The sequence below is a fragment of the Homalodisca vitripennis genome, unplaced genomic scaffold, assembly GCF_021130785.1.
Source record: "Homalodisca vitripennis isolate AUS2020 unplaced genomic scaffold, UT_GWSS_2.1 ScUCBcl_1272;HRSCAF=4685, whole genome shotgun sequence".
In the NCBI taxonomy this organism is placed as follows: Eukaryota; Metazoa; Arthropoda; class Insecta; order Hemiptera; family Cicadellidae; genus Homalodisca; species Homalodisca vitripennis.
Window position 1 is genome coordinate 114,850 of NW_025777425.1, and position 19,321 is coordinate 134,170.

The 19,321-nt window shown below is 35.9% G+C and overlaps 1 protein-coding gene across 1 annotated transcript; it reads right to left on the reverse strand.

Moving 5' to 3' along the window:
- Positions 1-283: 283 nt before the first annotated feature.
- Positions 284-17,544, reverse strand: LOC124371366. The gene is made up of 2 exons (XM_046829696.1): positions 17,070-17,544; positions 284-1,955 (listed from the first exon to the last, which is right to left on the reverse strand). Exons 1-2 carry the CDS (start codon positions 17,445-17,447, stop codon positions 1,611-1,613), a joined length of 723 nt encoding a protein of 240 aa, XP_046685652.1. The 5' UTR covers positions 17,448-17,544; the 3' UTR covers positions 284-1,610.
- Positions 17,545-19,321: the final 1,777 nt, after the last annotated feature.

Consider the following 19,321-nt stretch of genomic DNA (forward strand, 5'->3'; position numbering starts at 1 on the left):
TTTCAGTTAAATTTTTACTTGTGTTGATATTTTAACTTTCACAGCTGACTGGCAACCCAAGACTCTCGCTTTGTATTTTTGTCTAAATGGAGAGTCCATATGTACAGTACAGCACTGTCGCTTCGAGCGAGAGATTCAGCGAGTAATGATGACAATAAGCAATGATCATCTCTTTGAATGGTTACTTTGTAATAGTCAGCATGGTTCCAATCGCTTTCTTTGTTTACACTAGCGTGTATTAGACTTTTGTTAATAAAATGCCAAGATGTAGTAGTAACAAAAATTTAAAAGTACAAAATACTTTTAATTTGCTCATTGGGAAGGTTACATAATCTTTCGTTTCTTAAAAATGAAATTTTTATTCGTTGAACTATCAACTAATGATAAACTATATACTAATAACACGTCTTAATATTGTTTCTAGCAAAATTTCCTGAGTCAAATTAACATTCAACCCTTTCGCGGTGGTTTATAGGAAGTTATGAGACAACCCTTTTAGTTTACTCTATACAATATTTTAATAAAATGTTTGTAAAACTATATGTACGAGTACACAACCAAAGTAACGAAATATAACTGTTTTTCTAATGCTATTTTAATTAAACTATTTAAACTTTATTATTTTATATTATAGAACATTATATTTTTATACAAATAATTATACATAATTGTAATAAAAAATAATTAAGTAAATTTTGAGCTCATATACAAATAATCTCTAGAGATTCTTGCAAACTACAAAAGCCTCTACTACCAGACAACGTCCAAGTGTTGTTCTAAACAGTATTGCTCTTGAAACGCCAAAATAAAGAATTGAATTGTTAAAATTTTTCACTTAAATCTATCTATTGTTAACTGATTTTAGTTTCTAGTTCTGCAGCTACGAGCTGGAAATTTAAATAAATTGAGGCTATTAAACACAAAATCAGTACAATGATCAATTAATACAGATAGCAGTGTTAAGACGCTATCCGACTGAAAATATTCTCTGCAACTTACTCGCGCTCCGTACTTCAGACTAACATGTGGAACAAAAATTATTTTAAAATACTGAATAAAACAAAACCCAGAACACTATGGCATATTTCTTTCCCCTGAGAGTCTCGTGGTAAACAACATCAAATGTCTAACTTGAATTAAAAAAAGAGACAAGTTGTGCTCGTTTGCCTCAACAGAAGCCACAACTTTTAAAAAAAAGTACCAGCGTAAATTGGGGAGAGATCATTATGAAAATGCTGATTTGATGGAGGAGTTGAACAAGGAAGTTAAGCTAGGAAGGAAAACACATTCTTTGATGAATGAAGAAGTATTTAAAACTGTCGAAATTGTTTGAGGTCCTGTAATATTGTACAATAGTTTTACCGTCTTCGGATACGCTTAAAAGAAGATTATAGTGAATCTTAGTCAAGCAAATCTAATTTAAAATATCCTAGTCTTTGAAAATGAAGAGGGGTTGCCCCATATGCATTTTTGTTTTGGGTTTCGAGTTAGACTGGTGTCCATAAAAGAGGTACCGACATAGCTTGCAAACAATGGTCTCTATAGTTTGTAGCTCATTCGTTGACTTCACAACCCATAGACTCGACAGAGAAGAGAAAGACAGGCTCACACTAAGTGTGTGGAGAACCAGTATTGATAGAAGCGTGCCGGGTCAAACTACCTAGCTCCGCCTCAAACAACGTGTCGTTTATTAGTTTTTGAGCATAAATCCTCTGCTCGTTGTCAAGTAATCGTAACTTATGAGCGACGCTTTTGGCGTACGAGTCCAAGTGATCTTTCTGTTTAACGTCTGCCAACTGTTTGCCAACACTATAGATGGTATGGTCGCTAGGGGACAGATGTTTGGAAAGTTTGAAGGAGTAATTCCCACTTGGCGACGAGTTCCGCTGGGCTTCTTCTTGTCTGGACTCTGTCTCAGTGAGATCATCTGGTGTGGCTTTAGTTCCCAGTTCATTCTGAAATAATACAAACCTTATATATGAATGGTACTAGATTTTTATTATAGCTTTAACAATATTGCAAATTAGGGTTTCAATCATTTAATTAATCCATTTAATACCACCGATGAATTATTGGTGTCATTGGTTGATCCCCAGAGTGTTATAAAACACATATGTCTATATTTAATAAACGCATCTTATAACATACCGGACCATACTTAGTACACTCTTTTATATAACATACCTGTGTTAAAAGTTTAATTAGGTTGTTTAGTTATTTTTATATAATGATTTTATTTTTATTTATTATAAGATTATAAAATGTGATACAATTTCAAACGATCATGCTATTGTTCTTATCAGCCAATTCTGCCTGCAGAGCGGAATTGCGTAGTTTACTTGAATGTAGTAGCCTGCAGGAGGTAGGGGGAGGGTTAGTATGGGTAGGTGTCAGGCGATGACCCATCGGAAATACAGACGATTAGACCAGCCATCAGCTCCTCTTGCCTCGCAGATCGTTTTGTACCTTAAGGTGTCACTGTTATTATTTGTGTCGGTGAGCCGTTGAAGTTTTCTGCTAGCTTGTTGTTGATTCATTTGAATATTCTGATAAACTCAGATGTATTGGGCTACCTGAGTGAAGTTTGAGGTAAGTTGTATGATATGATAATCATCATCATCACTATTTATGATAATTTTCAACTATGGCACATTATAAATTATACGTACTGTAACAATACATTTTAGTTATGTTAATATCCGTGTCAAAAATTATCTTAGTACGCTAAGTTGAATCTTATTTTCAGTTACTAAACTTGTTAATATAGGCTATACTTAATCGTCTGTACCTAAGGGAGCGATATTATAATAACCAAATGAAATTCTTTCAGAGACTATTTTGTATAAACAACGCTTAACTTTTTAAATAAATGTAATGCTTATAAAAATTACATTTTAACCACTTTTTGAAATTTAACAAATTTCAGTTTTTGAAATAAGTCAGTCAGAAAGTCCATATGGGGCTGAGTTGAGGAAGAGAGCTAAAATTAAATCTTGCCGCGACAGCTGCGACCAGTAGTAGTGAACGATACTGTGAGTGCCAGGTTTGAGGTTATGTTACTCTGCACATTGCATGATGTCGTTGTTCAATTCGTAAGTAGTTTTAACACTTAATTTTAACATTTAGATTCCAGAACTACCTTAAAAAGTTAGATAAAGAGCTAATTTATAGTAATATATCAGTAGATAAGGTAAACTACTTTTATAACACAGGTCTAGTGTGACGTAAACATTGATGTAGAAAAATGTCGACAATGGGCGTAATCGGTTACATGGTCATGGTTGTCCTCCTCCGTAGACTAATGGTTATAGTCTCGGCTCTCTAACCGAGAGATCACGGGTTCAAATCCCGGGGAGGTCCAATCAGGCATAGACACGATTGATAGTGTACTTTGTAAATCAAAAATACCAGTGTAATAAAATATCAGTGTACATCGAAGCCAGCATAGCTTAAAGCTGAGGCTTAAAAAAGAATAAAAAAAAAAAAAAATGGTCATGGTTACAGGTGTTGTCGACAAATGTCGACAGTGAGCGCAGACGGGTACGTGTTGGTATCTGTCATTACATCTATGTTTTTTCGTTTTAGGCTGACCATAGAACAAATAACTTCTTTGTTAGAAGACACAACTGACGTTGTGAAGGCTACAATATTCATGGAGCCTCCAGTCAACGCGCTGCAGAGCGATGGAGATAGTGACGATGAGGACCCTTCGGGAAACATAAATACACTTTCCGGCAACCAACTAAGGGCTGGGGCAAAGCTCGTTTGTGAGGAGATAACCGAAAATGGAATTGAAAACTTTAGGTATGGGGACAACTCTGACACATACGATGAAGATTTTGTACCAGGTACACCAGAAAAAATCCATTTCGCTTTAGTTTTTTGAGTCAGAAACGAGTTTTTTTTCAGTCTACACAACGAAAGTTTTCACAAAGATATTGACATACCTGTAAATCTACAAAAACAAGCAGATAGAGGCAACAAAGAGGATTCTACTTAAAAAATAAGTTTTGATATGACAAATAAAGATTCTCAGCCAAGTACAAGCACTGAAACTTTGTCCAAATAATGTTCTCAGAGAACATGGCTGTAAGCCACGTTGTGGTAGTAAAAAGAGGAAAGTTGAGGATAGTAAAACAAAGAATAGGAAAATAAAAGCATCCACTCAATAAGACAGCGTCAAAAACCATAAGTCAGCCAGGAAATGGGAAAAGAAATACATACCAAACAAATCACGGGTAGAGTTCGAACGTTCCAGATACCTACAACAAGACTTTACTCCTGTTGATATGTTTGCGTTTTTTTTTTTTCGATGAAGAAGTTCTTGACTTCATAGTCGAATGTACAAATGAATTTGCAGTTGAGAATGGAAACGATAGTTTTACTACGACAAAAGAAGAAATTCGACTATTTGGGATTCTTTTTCTGTCCTGATATTGCGTCGTGTCAAGAACAAGAATGTATTGGGAACTAGCTAACGAAGTACATAACAACGCTGTTTCAAAAGCCATTAGCAGGAATAGATTTGAGGAAATAATGACATACTTCCACTTTTGTAAAAACGGTCAACTTGAAAGTGGAGATCGCTTTGGGAAAATTAGACCAGTTTGGAGTATGCTAAATGAACGCTGGCTAAAATTGTTTACAGATGATATTTACTTATCTGTTGACGAATCCATGGTACCCTAATACGGAAGACATGGAGCAAAGCAGCATATCCACGGAAAACCGATTCGCTTTGGATATAAAGTTTTGGGTTCCCGCAACAAGACTAGGCTACATCGTTCAAGGAGAGCTGTATCAAGGCAAAAGTTCCGGAACATCAGTCTCAGGATTAGGCGTTAGAGGATCAGTGGTTATTGATCTCATAACAGAATTGCCCAAAGACAGGAACTACTGTTTATTCTTCGATAATTTTTTTACTTCGTTCCGTCTGTTGGAGGCGTTGAAAAAGGAAGGCCACGAGGGAGCTGACAGAGTGGAGAAAGCTCCGCTTCCAGAACCAAAAACCGTAAAAAAAGAAGAACGATGCTCATACCACCAACTTAGTGACCAAGAAACTAAAATCACTCTTGTCCGCTACAATGACAACAGTGTGTTCACTATCGCATCTACTGTTGCAGGAGTTGAGCCTCTTGGCAAAGCGAAGCGGTGGTCAAATGAACATAAAAACATATTTATGTGGATCAACCTGCCTGTATTGTCTTGTACAACACGTATATGGGCGGCGTTGTTCGTTTGGATGAAAACATTTCCACATACCGCATCAATATCAGATCAAAAAAATGGTATTGGCCAATGATATCATACTCAGTGTATCGATGAACAATGCTTGGCTTATTTATCGAATGACCATTAAAGGCAAGGAAGAGAAGTTGGATTTCCTTTCTTTTACAAGGTATGTAGTCCATCTTACATCGATTCAGCTCATGTTTCCGGAAAAGGTTGGTCCGATGACTCAAATGCAGGAGTGGCGACCCCATTGTCCAAAGGCGAGCGACTTATTTTTCTACACGCAGGAGGAGAAATGGGCTTCGTGAAAAACTGTTTCACAATGTGGAGAGCCAACTTAAAAACAGGAGATTGTCACGGCAATGTGAACGGCAAGATGTATTTTAAATGGCTGATGGAAAAATTAATTCCAAATTTACCTCCTCGGACTGTTGTGGTTATTGACAATGCATCGTATCACAATGTCCAAGTAGATAAGTGCCCAACTTCGAAGAACATAAATCAGAAGTGCAAGATTGGCTGATACAGAAGAATATTGCATTCTCATCGTCATCACTCAAGGTGGAGCTCTATGAGTTGATTAGGCAACACAAACCAGCGCACATTCGCTATCAAATTGACGAGATTATGAGAGAACATGGACACGACATCCTTAGGCTCCCTCCATATCATCCCGAACTCAATGCCATAGAGCTAATCTGGGCTGATGTAAAAAACTGGGTTGCAGCTCACAATGTGACTTTTAACATACATGATGTTGAGCGCCTTGTGAACCAGAAGTTTGAAACCATAACTGAAACGGACTGGAAAAAAAATATGTGAAAATGTGAAGAAAATGGAAGAGAAGTTCATAGGAGTTCAAAGTCAACTGGAAGATACCATTGAATCTTTTGTTATCGATCTTGGTGCAGAGTCCAGTGAAGAGGACAACAGTGACTTTTCTGAAGATGACATTGAAGACGGGAATTTGTCAGGGATCGAAGAGTTGATTTAAATGTTTATTTCCAATCTACACCCATTATTGTTTATGGACAATGAGGAGGACAATACAGGGTGGTTATAAATTATTGTACACATTTTAAGATTGAATAAATAAATAACCAATCAACTTAAAAACATGGGAATTGTTTTATTAAATTGTAAATTTAAAACAGTTTTATATACTGACTGAAAATTAATAATTGTAAACATTACAATAATTATAAAAAGTAGTTATAAAAAGAAAGTAAAAATGTTACTTAAACTGTGGGTGTAAGGTATGATTCTTCTTAATGACGTGTGTTGTGACATAGTCAGCTGGTCAACAATGGATCTTTCCACACCAGCTGTTAATTACAGTTGACTAAACAAACACTAAACTAACCTCAGTATCAAAATGGCTAGTGTGCAAGAAAAAGCAAGGTGTGTTCTTTGGTTTCATGAAAGCAGATCTGTAATAACTGTTCAAAGAAGGTTTCGTTTAGAGTATGGCCGCAATCCTCCGAGTAACAATTCTATAAAACGCTGGTATAGGCAGTTTGAACGGACGGGAAGTGTCCAACATAGAAAAGGTGCTGGTAGGCCTCCAGTTTCTGAAGCTATTGTTGATCAAGTAAGAGAATTGTTTACGAGGAGCCCTGGTAAGTTTACTCGGCGTGCAAGTTTGGAATTATGATTACCTCGATCAACAGTCTTAAAAATTTTGCACAAACACCTTAAGCTCCATCCATACAAAATTCAGTTATTACATGAACTAAAACCTAACGATAAACCTCGACGCTACTATTTTGCTGTTAGATTACTTGACCTCGAAGAACAAACAATAAACATTGGAGAAAGCAATTTCTTGAAAAAAGTAATTTTTTCTGATGAAGCAACCTTTCATGTTTCTGGTAAGGTGAATAGACACAATTGTAGGATTTGGGGTATTGAAAATCCTCATAATGTACGAGAACAAGAAAGAGACAGCCCTAAAATAAACGTTTGGTGTGCATTGGCTATAGATGAAGTGATAGGACCCTTTTTCTTCGCAGAACCGACAGTCACTAAAGAGGTATACCTCGACATGCTTGAACTTTTTGCAATACCGCAAATTGAGCATAGACAACCAAATGTTTACTGGCAGCAAGATGGTGCCCCTCCACACTGGGGTAAGATAGTACGTGACTACCTAAATGACACGTTTCCTGGTCGTTGGATTGGACGGGATGGTCCAATTCCTTGGCCTCCACGTTCCCCAGACATTACACCCTTAGACTTTTTTTGTGGGGCTATGTCAAGGACAGAGTCTTCGCCAAAAAAGTTCAAGATATTGAGGAACTCAAGAATAGAGTTCGAGAGGTTATTGGAAGCATAATTCCAGCAATGCTCAGAAACACATGGTGTGAGGTTGAATTTAGACTACAAACTTTGCGTGCAAACCTCGGAGAGCACGTGGAATTAGTTTAGTTTCCTTGTAAAAGTATGAGTAACAGTAATCTTTTTGTCCTTCATTGGTAATAAAACTGTTTTAAATTTGCTATTTAAGAAAACAATTTCCATGTTTTTAAGTTGATTGGTTATTTATTTATTCAATCTTAAAATGTGTACAATAATTTATAACCACCCTGTATATCACTTTGGAATCTTTAATCCCACAATGTTGTAATTATTGTATATAATAAATATTGTTTTGTGAGTATGTAAAATATGTAAATAACTTTTAATGCGGCCTTCGGCAGTCTCAAGCCTGCAATCGAGTATTAAAACTCTGAACGCAGAGAGAAAGTTATTTGTAACCATCAGAGGGAAATACCTTATCACAATAATTATGTCATGGATTTAAAGAAATATTATTTAAACATTTGTATGAAATCAATTTAAAGAAATATTTTGGTTCATACTGTTTAATATAAATGAGTTTCCTCCATTGATACAATAACGAAGATATTTTAATTTGTTGTGGAAGACACGAGGGCCAGAGGGACCTGCTAGAGTTGACTGTACCGAGTAAAAGTAGGGGAGGTGGAGTGGGAGCATTGGCGTTGTCTCTCAGGCCACCCTCCCCTACGCGCCGAGCACGTGACACTTCGTGTACAACGAGCTCCTCACGCCTGAGTTTTAATGGGGCGATCAACCGAGGCGGAGAGAAAGAGTGGGGATGGAGGGGCCCCTCCTGCCAACTACAGATAGCCCTTGTATTAGAATAGAATGGAATGAGCAGTCCGCGCGTTCTCGCTCTGTACTCCTCTGAATTTAATTTAGTTCAGTACCTGGCAAACCTATTAAAATGTATCACTGTATTTTCAAACCCCTTTCCGTAGTTTAGGGAAATAAATTATATAAATTTGTTTAATTGTAATTGTATCATAAATCTGTATATTCGTAGCATTAGAGATCAGTAGGACTAAATTATTTTCATCATCTGTATTACATAAATATTTCTGTAATATAAGTGTAATATTTCTTACATAAATATAAGTGTTTAAAATTGTAAACCAAAAATATACTCATATATGATCTTAAACTGAATTTTTCAGTTACAGTAATATAATATAATTAGGAAAATTTTGTATTTATTAATGATGTCACGTGCTATGTTAGGTATTTAAGTCAGGTAGTTGTCATTGATTTTGTCATATTTCTATAATTATGTTTTTGGTTGAATATTTACTCGCAAGTTTCTTTTTTAATACCCTTAGTTTATTACACCTATTACATGACTCTTATTACAGATTTTGTAGCGTAATTATTAATTTATTTACTACCAATTAAGGACTCCACATTATAATATGTTGCTTTTGCCCTATTAATTTGAATATATTCCAATAGCACAAAAAGGTTATGACATTTTATTCGTTGTGCACCATCTCACATTTTGTAAAGTGTCTTTGGAGTTATAAAGAAAGTTCAATATTAATATAATTAATTCGATATAATTTCTATGTTTTGCAGATATGTTTGGATATAAAACGACTCATTAATTCGGATATAAAACGACTCATTAATTCGTAAGATAATAGAAATCAGAACCGTTCCGAACTGAGGTCGCTATCAGCTGCATGTACTACCAAGCATGTACAGGGTTTGTCAGGAATTTTTGGGATTTATCGGTACTGCTCGGTTCTGCCCCCACTCTTTCTCTCCGCCTCGGTTGATCGCCCCATTAAAACTCAGGCGTGAGGAGCTCGTACCTGCGCACAAGGGTAGGCTTGTATTTGTATCTGGGCCCTACGAGCACAGCTAAATTCCTCCAACTGTACAGTTGTACTCCAAGAAATTTATTTTGTCATTCCCCGACCGCTGCGTAACACTGATGACCTTCAGCGGTCACATAGTTTCCCTCCACCTCTTTACCCTCACCACTCTACACCAATGCGAAAAAAACTGTTTCGGGGTACACGTCTGTTGTTCACATATTTTTTTGTTAATTGCTGCCGTGTTGGAGTAAGGTCGTACTCTACGCGACTAAATATGTTCCAAATGTATCCACTGGTGATCTGTGTAATGGTTCTTTTTTAATCATAAATAATTGCTATTTTCAATACTATTAAGTTATTTGACTAATAAACAAAGTATTTAATAATGGCTGAATTGTGATCGTGAGCAGTTCCAACGCTGGTTGCGAGCATGGTGTACCACACCATGGGTTGCGAGATACTGATGATGACAGTGAAAGTGTTCTTGGTGTCCAAGATCTTGACGAATCAGAAGAAGACGACGAGGAACATTTTAAACAGTGCACGTCTGATGAAATCGATGAAGAAGGCAACCCTCCAGACACTCCATCAGCTGGTGGGGGTGAGGTCCCGGGCGTGGCGATGGAAGAAGAACCAGATATAACAGGTATCTCTCTTCACAGGCAGTTCTACAAGTCCCAATCCTAAACCCTGAATTTTATTTGGGTAGTGATCGTGAAAGAAAGATGTAGTTTGAACCCACAAGTTCCTCAAGGATCGCGCACACCAAGACATAATATAATACGCACGTTTCATAGACCAGAACCTCAAGGTAACGGCAAAAAGGCACAACTCCTGTTACTGCAATACAATGCATGATCGTTAATTGTACAAATATTCATATTCAGAAAGCAGAACCAAACTTTGAAAGGCCGAGAGATGCAAGCCCCACAGATTATCGAGAAATAAGAGCAGCGATTGGGATATTATATATTGCTGGTGTCTTCTAAACCAGAAGAAGAAACCTGATGAAATGTGGAATAACTCCATGAGGGCTAGTGAACATGTAGTATATCTCACTATGAGCAAAATCCGGTTTATATTTGTATTACTTTGCCTCAGATTCAATAATGTGAATAGCAGAGAACAAAGGAAGTCTTTGGACAATGTGGTTGCATTCCCGGAAATATTTGTTTCTAATTGCTGGGCAACCTACAAACCTACTGATTATTTGACTATTGGTAATTGATTGTACCTTTAGGGTTTATATGCCAAGCAAGCTTGCAAAATATCTGCTGATAGTATTTGCTCTTGTTTCTCAACAAACAATTATGCTTCAAACCCAGAGGTGTATGTGCGCAAGCATAAGAGTCTATATTGGGAAATAGTCGAGTTACAACTTTTTCAGAAATGGGAATGACTGCCATTTTGAAACCTTTAATTGTTTGAGACTAGCTAACGAACTTATCCATGCAATGTGTAAATATTAGCTTACTACTACGAGAAAGTTCCATTTGAATAGGTTGGAAATTGCGGCAATTATAGTGTCCACTATTATAACTGCAATACTGAAATCTTTGAAAGCCATTATCTGATAACCTTTAAAAATAAAAAAGCTTTGTGCAGATACTGTCTCTGGACACTGTGCCAAGTTCAATCTGGATCTATACGACAGTAGTGGTATTCATAGCTCGCGTTGTGGTATAATCTTATATATAATGTTTTGATTTTGATTATGGTTTTAGCCTATATTCTGTGAACTATGATCAAAGAAAATGCATAATAATCTCTTGGACATTCCACCATGAGCGTTTGCTAGAGGCAGATTCTTATTAAATCTAACTAAAACTATTTCCACCCTTGCAACACTTATAAGAACGGTCAAATATTAGCAGTGCTACTATATACAAAAAATAGTGTTCGGAACAAAAAATATTTTTTGCATTCTTAGACCATTTTATTTCTCAAGGAAAATGTGCAACAACGAACTGATGTGTGTGCTGTATCTATCAAGGCTTGACTATGAAATTAATTGTTGGGTTGGAACACACAGTATATAATAAATCTTAATACTCTAATTATGTCAACATTTTTTTCAAGCCATCGCACGGAAACAGAAACACAAATGTTCTTATCATATTTTAGCTTTCCTTGATGTTTTACCTCTAAGATATAATTATGTATCTATACAAAGTTCTTAAAACCTATTATGTAAGAAGTAATTCATCCTTTGCATAGCACTTACAGATCCAAACCGAGAAACAATTGTGATTGTTTAATCCGAAACCTGAAAACACTTATTTCACTAAAACAATAACTTATCTAGGACCACGAATGTTTAACCGTATTCCACCTTATTACACAGCATAATACGCTAATTATACAACAGTTCATTCGTTTAGTAAAAAGCTCTAAAAAGGTGGTTGTATACGGTCGATGATATTGAACATGTAATGTTTAGTATACAGGTTTTTAAATTTTTCTCAGTAATCATTTATGTCCATTATATTATATGCATATGTACTTACTTTTTAAAATCATATTTACATTATGCTAGTGTTTTGTATCACTTTTGATTATTGCTGTGTTTTGTTTGTTGTTGCTGTAATTCTTATTGGAAAGCATTTTAGTGTATTTCTGGCACTCTTGATTTTTTTGTATTAGACTCTGAACCACTCTTCTTTTGTTTTTTTTTTTTTTTGTTGTAAGCCTTACTGTAGCGTTTTTAAAGCTACATTGGTTTATATTTTTATTAAAACTTAAATTAAATAAAAAATTTGGGATCGAAATATTGGGATTTAATTTTAGATTAGATTGTGAAAAGTCAGGGTAAAAACGAACATGTAATCCTTTGGCAAGTTAGTACTGGTAGTTTTAAATTTGTTAGAAAGGCAGGTTGACTGCCTTGAATTGATTAGAACTTGTCTTGTTGCGAGTATTCTCCTGGTTTGATACAGCTGGACCAATGAGAGAACACCGCGGGTGTCCTGCAAAGTTGATTGGAAAGGGAAGTATTTAGACGCCCGCTCATAATTTTCGGCCTTATTTTGGTTATTTTCGTGATTAAGTTGATTACAGTGCACCGTGTTTCTTAAATTTTTTTCCGCGAGGGATTTTGAGCTAAGCACCAAATTTATTGTACGTTTTATTGAAATAGTCTTCCTGATTTGATATTAAATTAATTTTGTTGTCTTTTTTATAGGAAAAAATTAAATTCATAGAAACTACAGAGCAATCTGAATAACTTATTCTCGAGGAACAATAGAGCATAATATAATCATACAAGTTACATTTGGTTCATGCTTGCAAGAAAAGTGAATTAAAATTGAACTTTGTTAATAAATTTAATTGAAAGTTGGAAATTTAGTAATTTATTAATATTTAATTGGAACTGTTTTATTGTGAATTGTTAATTGGTAATTAATTGAACTTTAATAATTTTTTGAGAGAGTTTTAATCTGAATTGCAGAGACTTGAAAGTTCAGGTTCGACTAGTGGACAGAGAAGTTTACATTTTTATTTTGAATTTTGAGTGAACTTAGAAGTGAACATTTTTATTTTAGTTATTTCCAAGTGGTATTTGATTTGATTTTAAAACTTTATTATTTTATTTTAGAAGAGAGCTCTGATTTTTATTTTAATATATTTGGTTAATTTTTTTTATTTCTTGCCAAAGGAACTTTTAAATTTACTAAACGGTTTATCAATTCATTGTTGAAAATAGAGTGATAAAAAATTCTCAAACGTTGAACTTATTAATTTGCCAGTTTAAAATAAATCCATTATTTTATTTAGAACTGTGATTTTTATTTTTGACAAACCCGATAATATTTAATATTTAACAATTTAGTAATAAATTTTACTGAATATTCACTAGGAGCTTACTAATCAAAAAATATTTTATATCGTCTTGGATGTCTCATTGATCATTTAAATATTAATACTCTGGAATATTAATATCTACAATCCAAGTCGTTATACTTACGGAAGATAAAAAAACAAGGACTTGCTGCACCGTTAACTTTCCTTAATGGATACGACAAACGTGGCAACGAACTTCTCGATCGTATCGTTACTGGTGATGAAACATGGGTGAAGCATGTCAATTGTAAAACAAAAATGCAGCCTATGTAGTTTTTGGAGGCACACGCATTCTCCAAAAAAACCTCTTTAAATTCTGTGAGAGAGAAAGATTATGTCAACTGTTTTTTGAATCGCTAAGGTTGTGATTCTCGTTGATTTCCTTGAACGAGGATCAACAATAAACGCAGAGAGGTACTGTGAAACATTGCAGAAGCTACGGCGAGAGATACAAAACAAGTTTAAGGGAAAAGCTGAGCTCACAAATTTTGCTTTTCTACGTCAATGCACGTCCACATACAGCCAATCGGTCACGACAAGTCTTGGATGATTTTGATTGGGAAGTGTTTGATCATATGCCTTAAAGGCCAGATCTGGCACCAAGCGTACTAACACCTCTTTCCAGCGATGAAGACCTGGCTCGCAACGCGGCGGTTCGATAGTGACGCTGAACTTCACGCTGACGTTAATTAATTATTAATATCTCAGGCGGCAAATTTCTACAAAGCTGGAATCGAAAAACTTGTCACGTTATGATAAATGTCTAAAGTTGAACCAGGATTACGTTGGAAATAGCCTAAGAGTGTAGCTTTGAAATGTATATAATAGAATGTTCTTATTTCAGTCTGTTAACTTTTTATTTCAAATGTCTGATACTTTCTGGATAGCCCTCGTATAATGTGAGAATCCTCCGGACAGGCTCGTCTTGGAGGAATTTTACTATATATTCTCTTTTAATATATAATAGTTTTCTGTTAACTATAAATTGTTAATATTCTTTGTTAGATGCAAAATGTGTCATACATTGTAAATTATCTTTATCATATGTATTTGTTTAAGAAATAAATAAAGTTTATTATAATCATTATATTTGTCTTGTAAAAGTCTATTCAAAAAAATATATAACATCTGGAAATACCTGTATCATTGAACAAGTTAAATTTTGCTGGCGACAAATCCAAACTGCAAACATATTGAATCCAATTCTTGTTTGTATACATGGCAACTGAGTTACTGATACTAACTCTAGTGGTTATATTGGCGGGGTGAGAGGGTCTCTGACGTCGTGAAAGAGGTGGGGAAAGCACTGAACATGAACATTGATGAGGGAATGATTGATGCTTGTCACCGAATCGGCAGGAAAAGATCTGAGAAGGACCGTCCAAGGGATCATCGTGAAGTTTGTCCGTAGAACTGACAGGGATGTGCTGATGAACAAGAGGCGGGAGCGAAAGAGGGACTTCTCAACCCGTCACTTAGGCTTGAACACCGACATCCCCATCTTCGTCAACGACTCACTGTCACCAGCAAGGAGGAGGCTCTTCGCACTGACTCGGCAGCAGAAGAAGGACAAAGGCTACAAATATCTATGGCTACGGAATGGAAACATCCTGATGAGGCAACACGACGCGGCGACGGAGGGGAAATTATTGAAATTAGAACCCAGGCTGATCTCAGTAATCTGTAAATATTTGTAAGTACTGTAGAAAGGTTCTTTAAAAATATGTTCATAGACTATTAATTAGGGTACAAAATGTTTTATTTCCCTTTTGTGTTTTATAAATTATAAAATAGCAGTAAGTAGTGTCATTTTCTAGAACACTAATATCAAAGGCAATAATGATGAAATAATAGATTCGCTGTTCATTGTACAACAAAATATCCGTAGCTTAAGAGCAAACTTTGATAATTTTTTGGCTTGGGACTTGGGATAAATATCCCGATATTATTATATTTTCCGAAATATGGATTAAACAAAATGAGATTAATTTTTTCAATATTCCTGGTTACAATTTGGTAGTTAATACAAATTAAAATCATCGGTCAGCAGGAGTAGCGGTATTTATTAGGGATAATTGTGTGAATATAGTAGAACAGGAAATTCCTCAGTTTAGGTCAGCAGATATAATAAGAATTAAGTTTAGTTTTTCAAGTAGTCTAATGAGTTTAATCTTTTAGCTATTTATAGAATATTGCAATCGACAATAAATCAGTTTGTTGGCGAATTATTTGGTTATTTAAATGGGGAAAGTGGTAATAAACCAGCAATAAATTTATTAATTCCTGGTGATCACAACGTGGATATACTAAGTGGAGATATTTATGATGTAGATAATTACAAAATAAAGCTGGAAAGTTTAGGTGTAGAATCATTAGTAAATGAACCAACATGAGTAACAAATATTTCTCAGACTTGCATTGATCACGTGTTTGTTAGATTAGCCAGTAAACGTAAATTTGAGTGTAAAGCTTATGTATTGCAGACACAGATAACAGATCACCACATGACGGGCCTGCGGTTGTGGGGTGTGATGGGAGGGATGAGGGATGCGGGGGGACCGGTCAGCTGACTGTGCTGCCTCCGCCCCTCCCCGCGTCGCCTTCGCTCTGGTCTGTTATGATAGACTGATAAGCTTACTTGAGACTGTAGACTGGTCTATAGTAAAAACACAAGGTGATGCGTCAATTGCTTATGATGTCTTTGAAGCGCAAATTTTTACTTGTATTTCTGCCTGTACTTTCGAAGTTGGGAGTGAGAGAAATGTTGATAAAAAACTTAAGCCTTGGATAACAAATAACATATGTAGACGTATTAAAAAAGAAATGAGTAATTTAATAAAGTTAAGTATAGATCTAGTGATGATAAGTTTAAGCAGTATTACATACGTTTTAGAAATAAACTAAAGAAAGATATAAAACTAGCGAAAATTAATTATTATACTGATTAGTTTTGTACAAATAATAGTAATCTGAGAAAATATGGAATACTGTTAACGAAATAGCCGGCCAAAGAAAAACGACAAAACACGTTTCTTTAAATATTAATGGTAATATAATAAATGACTCAGAGGCGGTAGCTGAAGATTAAGATTAATAAATGCAAATGTCAAGTTCCGAAACCTAATTCAACATTTTATACTAAAACGTTCAATTTTATAGCACCAAGATTATTTAATAAATTGCCAAGCAACATAAAAAGTAAGACAAATTGTATAAAGTGTTTGAGGTCATTGAGAGAATGGTTAATGATTCAGCAAACCACGGAGGCATTTTTACAAATAGCAAGTTAGTTAGTTATATTTAATTATTGTTCAATTTATATTTCAAAACTGCCTTTAAAGTTGGTTGATTAGTTGTTTACTAAAAGTAGTATTATCTGGTTTTATTTTGATTATAAATTATAGTAATTTTGTTATTATCTTAAGTTTAAATTTAATAATAGGCAGTAAGCACACGTATTGATTGTGATGTTAGATGATTTTAAATTTCTACTTCTGTTTTAAATAAACTGTTTCCCTCTGAGCTCTGAAAACTTTTAAGTTTATTTCTGGTTTTATTTTAATGAAGGAACCCCTAATCAGATTAATTATAATCTTAGGGGCCCTATATTTTTCTCAAAGTTGTATTTATTATTAGTAAAAATGTTATAATAAGTTTAAAAGTTAAGTTAGTATATAGGTCAGCTTGGGAAAAAAGTATATTTTGAAAAGTGATAATTGTTGACTTGATATACATAATATTGTTTTACATAATATTGTTTTTCATAATATTGCTATGTACCTACATTATATTTCTTGAGAAAATAAATAATTTGATTTGATTTGATTTGTTATTACTGACCTCGTCTTCGGCATCATTGTCCAAGCAGGAACTTTCTTCAAGCGACTCCTTGTCTTTTTCAAGTAGAAACTTCAGCTGACTGTAGTGGGACCACTTCGGCAAGTAAATGTTGTCTGCACGCCTTCCGGTCGCTGCTTTCAGTGAACGTATCACCTTTTTCTGTTCCTTCCGGAACGTACTGCGGAGATTGTTGATTTTCTTCAACAGCGTGTCTTTCGTTGCAGACGGTTCAAATGTGTGAACATAATCCAGTAATTTCTTGTACGCGGCTTCCCTCTTCCCGTTATTGTGATAGTTCTTAGATTTTACTTTCCAAATGCACTCGTTACCGCGATATATTTCAATGAAGTTCGCTGTATGTTCTTTGGACCAGGACATCCTGCTTTCCACAAGCTCTTAATACAGATAGTAAACAAAGAAAACTACACTGTAATGAAACATCGGCCGTGTTCTAGCCTCGCACAGTGTCAGTCCGGCTCCGGCTGAGAAGTGCTGCCTTCCGGCCGGGGCGCGGCAGTGTTCCCCACCACACGCTGTGCCTCAGGGCCGTGCTTTATATGGGGGCACTAAGAGGGTTCAACTGCACAGTGTCAGTCCGACTCCGGCTGAGAAGTGCTACCTTCCGGCCGTGGCGCTGCAGTGTTCCTCACCCCCACGCCGTGCCGGGGGATGCCTCGCTCTGACACTATCAGTGGATGCCTACTTCTGGCACTATCAGTGGATGCCTCGCTCTGGCACTAGCAGTGGATGCCTACTTCTGGCACTATCAGTGGATGCCTCGCTCTGGCATTATCAGTGGATGCCTAGCTCTGACACTGTCAGTGGATGCCTACTTCTGGCACTATCAGTGGATGCCTAGTTCTGGCACTATCAGTGGTGCCTAGTTCTGGCACTATAAGTGGATGCCTAGCTCTGGCACTATCAGTGGATGCCTCGCTCTGGCACTATCAGTGGATGCCTAGCTCTGGCACTGTCAGTGGATGCCTACTTCTGGCACTATCAGTAGATGCCTAGTTCTGGCACTATCAGTGGTGCCTAGCTCTGGCACTGTCAGTGGATGCCTAGTTCTGGCACTATCAGTGGATGCCTAGCTCTGGCACTATCAGTGGATGCCTAGTTCTGGCACTATCAGTGGATGCCAAGCTCTGTTCCAGCCTCCTTCAGTTAAAGCGGCTATGCAAAGGTACTCATTCATGTTTAGGTAAGCTGCATCCTTTATAGAGATACCAAATCATATAATTATGCAAATATGGAGAAGGGTATTTACATGAAATTGATATATAAATCTTTACAACATGTGTATGAAAATATTAATGAAGAGGATGCTATGCTTTTATATTTAAAATAAACTATTTTTAACACTTTCAACGCCTAGGCTACAACCATGTAGTGCAGTGTTTTCTTGAATTCATTTGCTTCATATTTGAACAAACATTTCAATTCGGGATAATGGCAGAAAGTACATATAGACATACAAAACCAGTAGTTTTCTCTTCTTGGTCTATAATAATATTGTTTTAGCAATTTGTAAGCGAACTGAAATAAAAGCAAATAGTTGAAATTATAGTGTAGGTGTATTAACTTGTATATGCTTCATTTATGTATTGGGTTAAAAATCACACACAAATTATAAAATTAATAAATATTTGGTAAAATCCTATTTGTATGAAAACAAAATTTACTTCAAAAACTTTTATAAAAGCTGTTTTACACTTCGTTATAGAGTTTCTTTGTAGTATTCCTACACCAGAGCAAACAGGTTGCCGTATAATTTAGGTGTTCATAAAACCTAATGTTTTAGAGTGAAACGGAAGTTCAACTATATATACGCCCCCCCCCCCACACACACACACACACATTACTCCTAAATCTTTGCCACTTGCCACTCCTCCTATCTGCTGCCCTGGGCGCCCTCAGTCGATACGGCACTGACAAGTCCCAGTCAAGAGCAGTCTCGGCCTCAAGGCCGCCGGCCTGTACAGTCTAGGCCGCTACAGTTCTCGTCAAAAAGACATATTGGCCAACATGATTGCATTTGACTTATTGTTTCATTTTTATTACGTAGTGATCCCCATCAATACTGACTCTGCAAGGACATTTTCTGGGCCATTCTAAGCTAATTAGACACCGAACAAGATATTCATAGTGCGACAATGGGTGAAATACTGAGGTAGGCCTAGATCTGTTCATTATTGGCATAGCAATGACAAGTTTTATATTGCTTAGCAAAACTATTTATAAATGTTTTCATA

Excerpts from the sequence above, each read along its gene's own strand:
- LOC124371366 (XM_046829696.1), bottom strand. The coding sequence starts at position 17,447 with ATGTCCTGGTCCAAAGAACATACAGCGAACTTCATTGAAATATATCGC. Across the intron at positions 1,956-17,069 it reads ACAATGATGCCGAAGACGAG|AATGAACTGGGAACTAAAGC; the intron begins GTCAGTAATAAC and ends GTATTATTTCAG.